General features: G+C 40.0%; 1 protein-coding gene across 4 annotated transcripts in view; it reads right to left on the bottom strand.

Annotated features, from left to right (window-relative positions):
* Positions 1-929: 929 nt before the first annotated feature.
* The window catches only part of H2AFY (H2A histone family, member Y), a 45,367-nt gene continuing 39,094 nt past the window's right edge, over positions 930-7,202 (bottom strand). For all 4 annotated transcript variants that reach the window (NM_205007.2, XM_025154811.3, XM_025154810.3 and 1 more), the window contains exons 8-9: positions 6,982-7,156; positions 930-1,642 (exon numbers count right to left, since the gene is read on the bottom strand). In NM_205007.2, the coding sequence (NP_990338.1) occupies positions 1,477-1,642; positions 6,982-7,156 (341 nt within the window). In that variant the 3' untranslated portion in view covers positions 930-1,476. The remainder of the gene's footprint in view (positions 1,643-6,981; positions 7,157-7,202) is intronic.

Below are 7,202 nucleotides of genomic sequence, written 5' to 3'. Positions count from 1 at the left end.
CGGCTATTATTAAAGACTGACACTTTAATTTAACAAATTTCAGTTTGGTTTCATAGTACAGTCAAACACCATATGTGTTTGATGCACAGAATTAATTCACCCTCTGCTGCTAACTCTGCTTGCTTAGAACAGCACCATTCTTCAAATTTTGCCTTCCAGTGCTGTCACTGTTATTCCTCTGCAGCACGTCACTCAAATGCTTGGAAGTATTTACAATCCTATGCAAAAACAAACAAACAAACAAACAGACTCTTGACAGTATAAGCTTACCTGCTTTTAATACTTGGTACTGAGTCCTGAGTCTACTGAAAGCAGTCAGATATGTTCCATTCGTTGCTCTGGATCAACTCAGAAGGGATGCGAAGCACTCTTTCATCAGCAAATGAAGTTTTTAATAGAAATGGAAAACGTATGCCTACTATCTAAAAGACTTCAAAGGAAGAGCTTCCTCTTCAGAGAGCATTCATATGCTTTTGAATGTGTAACCTTTCCTTTCTCAAAGTACAAAAACAAGTGGCTTCCGTAAGGTTTATGTTAGTATGGATTTCAGCTGTGCAAGCGATATGGCAACCAGTACAAACTGGGCTCATAAAGATTTGGAAATAATACAGAATGGCTTCAAACAACCCAATATTCAATGACTGGAACTAGTTCAAAAAAACCCTAGGCCTTACTTGATTTAAAAGGCTGGGACCTCTCACACTGAGCAGCCAATTAAGTCAGCTGCTTCTATGGGAGATCTGAAGCTCCAACTGGAAAGTCTGAATGCTCACAGAAGAAAGGGTCAGTTGTGAGAGTTACTGAGTGTGCAGGCATCCATTCAGTACATGTAAGATGCCCAACATCTCCAGACAAGATTCTGGGCCACTAATTGAGATGTGCTGTAATTTTCACAACTAAAAGAGTTAAGAGAAGAATTCCACAACAGCAACAGTTCAAACATTTTACTAAATCAATTCACACGATTTCAAAATTGTAAATATAATTAAGGACAAGAGGGTCTCTGTATCTTTTTCTTCCAGATTTATCATTAAGACAATAAACAAACACAAATTAGGTTTATAGCATCTGTTCTTTTAAAAAATGAAAGGAACGCCACTCGATGTATTGATAAAGCACCACAACACAGTTACAAAATAGGGTCGGCCTGTTTCTTTCACAAGTAAAAGACTACGTTTTCCTAACAGCTTCCTGCATCAATCCATACTTCATTAAAATAAAACTATAAAATCTCCTAGATTACACTAAGATCAGACGATGCCTGGTATACAGTGCATTAACAGCAGTAATGCCAACTATCAGTGCCAACATAAAACATTTTAGAAAGTAAAAAATAAAACTAAAATAAATCCAAAAAACCACCTTTATTTCCCTAGATGAGCAAAATTTAAAATAAGGGATGTTCTGCTTCACAATGAGTTAAGGTTTTGGAGAAGAGGAAGGGTAGAAAGGGGCTGGTACTGCAGCTTCCTATGCTCAGTTGGCATCTAGCTTGGCCATTTCCTGCACGTATATCCCTATACTCTCACTGTCAAAGAGCACGAAGTACACCGTCTTGATTGAAGAGGACATTGTTGACACAAAGTAGCTGGAGATGGCTTTCAGGATCAGCTGCGCAGCCGTTTGCTTTGGAAAACCGTTTCTAGTAGGAGAGACAAAGAAAGAAAATCAAGTCCTGCTGAACAAGCTTTTGATAGTGTAAACTCGCATGGAATGCTCAGGCTTTTCCCTAACCAGCACAGTAAAAACAGCTACAAAGCTGGTGTTTACCATCTGAATTAGAAGCTACGAAGTTGTTTGTTTAGGCAAGACTTAAATGCTCAAAGAGAAGAAAGCATTCCCAAAATAGGAACGCAGAGCTCACATATGTTAATGGGTTGAACCTGTCAACATCTGCTGGCTCCATTCTCATTTAGTGCACAGGTAAACCAGTGGCCAGTCTGCTAAGTGCTCAGGAGAGCTGCACGGTCAGACCTAACCTGACAGCAAACCAACTTCTGAAGAGGAAAAAATGAAAGGGACAGAGAACTTGGTGTAGAAGAATCATCATGAAAAGACAAAGTACAATATGGCTTTCCTGCTCTTCATGGTTAATAATACAGTACAAAATTAAGAAGTGACTTGTACAGCCTTGCTGCAGGCTGAAAATGGAGAGGATGAGTGCTAGTAGTCTGGCAGTGAGAAAGCAGGTCAAGCAAAAGTAGAATGGACTCAACAAAGCCATGATCTCAATTATTACAGCTTTATAAGAAGTCATGGCAAATGCCTGAAATTGCACCTGGTACTTTGAGCGTGGTCTGAGCTTTTCTGCTGTGCTACTCATGTGGTACTTCTGTCCACCCAATGGGTGGTTTTCCCTTGCCAAAGTCTGAGCAAATCCTAAGCCACTGTAAAGCACAGATCAACAATCCATCTGAAGGCGATGGGATGTCATCATGCTATTAAGAGCAGGATCCAGCTGAATTTGAAGATGCCGTTGAACATTATCTGGTTGACTGACATGCACTTAGAGATATATGACAGTCAATACTGTTATAAAGTGTGTATTTACTCAAATCTTTCTTAGACAAACGGTGATAAGGATGTACCAAAACCATTCTCAGATGAATTTTCGATACAGAAATGGCAGAGGTGGGTGGTAACAGCTGTGATTTTGACAACAGCAGCATTTTTTTCTCTCTTTCTTATTCCTTGTAATTCCATAAGTCAGTGATTTTTTCCCCTGATTTATTACAGTATTTTTAGAAGAAAAAAACAATAGCTGTTTTTGACTAGAACCACAGCCACCTGGAAATTAGCAGAATGCAGCTGCTGACCACAGTATGGCAGTCTATGGAAGTAATTATTTTGTTCATATTATTTCTTCCAAGTGCGTGTGTTGCTTACAATTACACATGACAAGGGAAAATTCCTGCTGCACGTGCTTAGAAAGAGGAAGAGATAGATGAGTTGGTGTCAGTGACAGAGGGCAGAGCAAGCCCTGTGGGAGTACTATCAGGCTTATCCAATAACCCCACTCTGCTACTGGTCACCTGGAAACAGTATGAGCCAGCATTCTCTGCACAGAAGCTCAAACTGGAAGACCTCACGAAATTAGTGATTAGTAATTAGAAATTAGTGCTGCCATGAGGGGAGCCATGGAGAGCAGCAGCAGCATACCACTGGATGATATGGATGCTTGAAATCACAGTACAAACATGTCTGTGACAGGTTTGATAAGCGTGATTCATTTTTCTAAGAGTTTTTTACAGGAACAATACAGCAGTAGAATTAATGATGCAATCAAAAAGAGATGTGCAAGGAGCAGAGGAAGGGATGAAGAAGTTACACACGTTTTCCTCCATTGTGAAGACTATACTTTCCAACCACATCATCCTCTTTTGTTTCTCTGTAGATCACTACCAATCTTTTGCCTTACTACAAATCATATCTTCTTTCTCCTTTCTTCATTATAGTTAAGAACAATATCTTCACTGAAACTATTCCTGTACAATTCAAACAATCTCTAAAGAGACATAACCATAGAGCTACATCTGTAGTGGAAATGCTAAGTTATGGCTTGAAGCAGTGATGAAGCACCTGGTGGGAAGGCAGGGCCAACCCAGGGGAGCTCAGGTGTATGCAATGCAGCTGAGTGCCCAGAAGGGCTGGAGCCAGGATCCACCCCTTCCCAGACCTCATTTAAAGGTTGGCAGTAGAAGTAAAGGTATCTCTCTGGAGTTCCTTGTGTACCTGAGGCCTTTTGAAGGTAAGCAGCTGCTTTCTCTTATTTCTGTGCTTACTGCTGTTGTGTTTGAGTGAATCCTCACTTGCAGCAAGGGATCTTGTTGCTCTGTTGTCATTGCTGTGATTTCCATCATGTTACACATGTTTTATAGCAATTAGCAGCTTTGAGAGATGTATCCTTGTTTCAGCCCTTATCATGCTATTGGAATGTGGTAGTGATAGGAATGGTACAACTGAAGAAAATTCCAGAATTCAAACTTAAAGAAACATAGAATAGAAGCTAGGCTCAATTCATCTCTGCCGTTAACAGGTGCATCATGACTTAGTGTCTGCTCACTGAAGCACCAAACTGATAATGAAACATTACTGTACTCTCACTCCCATTACATGCAGCAGGACACAAAATGAGAAAGGCAATTGCCTTTGTCATGGACAGCTTACTGCATGTTACCTTACCACAAAACACACTCCAAGAGTAATTCTGTAGTACTGCTGCCTGCAATGTGATGTTATACATGCCACCTGAAGACAGTGCATGTAATACTTCAAAAATGATTACATAGAATAGTACATCTGTTTCTTTCTTTTCTGAAAAAGACCACTTTTTCTTTTTTCCCCCTTATTGGAGCAGAAGAGGGGGGGGGGGGAAAAAAAGCATTCTGAAAACATTTGTACACTTCCAAAGCCGATTGAGTTGGCTGGTGAGAATGAGCTGTGTGATCTGACAGCAGTTTTGACACCAGAGCTACTTCCTACTGTTGGCTTACACAAAGGAAAGGGCATGGAGTCAGTATGCCTCCACATCTGATTGTTTGCTAGTTACTTATGAGTGCTGCATCCTGGCATACATAGAACAGATATCTAAGGAATTTTGCTCCTAAGAAGGAACAGTCATGAAGGAGAACATAAAAATCAAGGTATATGCTGTTTCTGAACTGTTTAAAGTGGATTCTGAAGTCATACATCTTCCACTTCCTTGATGTTCCTGCAAGGTGTTCACAGCAGGGTGAAAGAGAGAAGAGCAGACTGATCAAAGGGAGGCATGCACACAGGGAAACTGAATAAAATGAGTTGTTTAGGACCACTGTAGGGGAGGAAAAAAAGCAGATGGAGAGGGGGAAAATCAGAAGTAAGATACTGACCAGTGGCCACATGTGGGCTGCAAGGTGAAACAGAAGCCTCTTACAATGATCTACTGGTCTGAGTTACAGCCTTGTGAAAAGGCTGTTTAAGAATTCAGCCAAGTTGGTGTCAATTCTGTCCAAAGTTAGAGCATTAGAATGAAATCCCTGCTTTGAGGATTATTTTATTTTTAATCTCAGACTCCTCTTTCTCTGTTCTACCAGACTGAACTCCAGGCTACCTTTGTACAGCACCCAGTCTGTGCTTGCCACAAGTTGGCTGTAGCTGTGCATCTGGCCCACTGAAGGCTACAAGTATGCTATTTTATTTTCCTCCATGATTTATTTGAACTGCCCTCATGTAATCCCATTCCTCAACTATAAAAGAGAATGAAACTGTTTATGTGGATTTATTGGGTGATGTCTGCTTGACAGATGTCTGTACTAGAACAGCTGCATACATGTGGTGTCTTTGGTATTTGCTGTCTTTAAAAGCTTCACTTTTTTAACACTTCTGACTTCATAAAAAAACAAGTAAAGAGTACTGCCAGAATATACTCTGTTTTCTCAAAAACTAATTTATGCTTGAATATTTCTAATTAAAAAAAAAAACGGGGGGGAAATAAACAACATATGTTTCTCCATGCCAGTTGATTCCCCTCCATGTTTTAAAAGAACCACTTCAACTGGCTTGAGTAAGAGCAACATGCTTATGCCAAGTTGAACACAGCCGCAGATCTTGCCTGTCAGTAACTAGATTTCATAACAGAATGTGGATCTTAAGATTATTCAGGGTTTCATCATCTCCCAGTATCAATTAACTGCTTTGTAACAACAGTCCGAAATGGGTGCTCTCCAGAAAAGAGAGATATATGTGGAACACGCTTCTCATAGCCTTGCTTTAGGCACCTACATGCTGAATTCCTTAGCTACTCTACAGTCCATGGAACAGCACAGTTTCTCCAGAAGAGCAGTTTACAGAACAGCCAAGTTTGGGTATTTTGGATTATTCTGCAGAAAAGCTTCTCATTTCACTGAGTAGTCTTTGAACCAACAGCTATCAATTCAGTGGGTCAGTATGGATCTTCCACTGTATCACAGTTTTAAGGAAGTAACAGAAGCAAACTTTGTAAAATGATACCCAATCAAAACAGCCTTACTTGGAGCTTTTTCTGATGTAAGACACTTGAATGTATTATCCTAGTGAAACTTCTAGTTCTTTATAGTTATTCACCCTAAAGCTCAAGCAGTGCTTTCTGCCTTACAAAGAACGCACACAGATGAATCTAGCATTATAAGATGGCACAATGGGAAGAACATTCTTGAGGAAGATCAGCCAACTTCTTTCATGGCAACTTTGAAAGTGGCAGTTGTTTAGGGTTAAATATACCACTGTGTAATTCAGTATAGATTCGCTCTTCATAGTGAGCCATCAAAGGTCATATGTTCCAAACCTCCCTTCTCTTCCCAAATCCAAGTTCTCAGAATCAAATATAGACTAGAATTTTGACTTTCTAATGGCACTGAGCATTCTGTACAAAGCTAGAGAACCTTAACTTTAGACTTAGGCTTTAAAAATCTTGGCAAAGACTTTTAAGGCAACCTTTACATCATGGGACTCTGTCAGAAAACTTTGTAGAGTTTAGTTTATGTATTTTGGGTGAAAGCTTGAAGTGACTCTGCAATTCCTGAGAATCAAGGCTCTTCAGGTCTGCTGCTTAAACAAACATTAAGACATCATCTAGCCATCCCAAAACCGTAGTAGGTTTAGTTACGTGCTACAACCAGGTAAAATAGACTCTATTTCTTCATGCTTTTCTCTATATCTCAAATAGATGTATTCTTAAAAAGCACTTTTGCTCTTTAATTTGTTCGTATGCTTTGAGACAGCAGGGATTATGCTAGACATGCCAAAGTTTAACTGTTACTTGGGAAAATACTACAGGCACCATGTACAGCTTGAAGGAACCCAGAAGAAACATTTAATTTGAGGAACTGAAATGAATGAACAAGAATGAAGTTAGCATGGTACAAGTGGGTTTTGTATGTGAGAGGGACAGGAACATATAACAGGAACTACAACACTTAGAAAACATGGTCGGTATCAAGTATTGGGTTTGTGTAACAGCCTTACCTGCCACTGCCAATTGAAGGAAATGCAATTGATTTCAGCTTCTTTTCATCAGCCAGAGCCAAGCAGTTCTTCACCGTCTTTTCCAGCAGCTCCTCACATTTGTCTGAGCCCCAGCCTGGGCTATTACAGTGGATCACAAATTTTGCAGGCAATCCATGGCCAGCACTGACAACAGCTAGTAAGAAACAAAAGTGAAACATAACTCTTTCCCCTCATTAGCA

The sequence above is a fragment of the Gallus gallus genome, chromosome 13 (assembly GCF_016699485.2).
Source record: "Gallus gallus isolate bGalGal1 chromosome 13, bGalGal1.mat.broiler.GRCg7b, whole genome shotgun sequence".
Lineage (NCBI taxonomy): Eukaryota > Metazoa > Chordata > Aves > Galliformes > Phasianidae > Gallus > Gallus gallus.
Note: the sequence above shows the minus strand (reverse complement) of the source record. Positions and strands in the feature narration are given on the sequence as shown.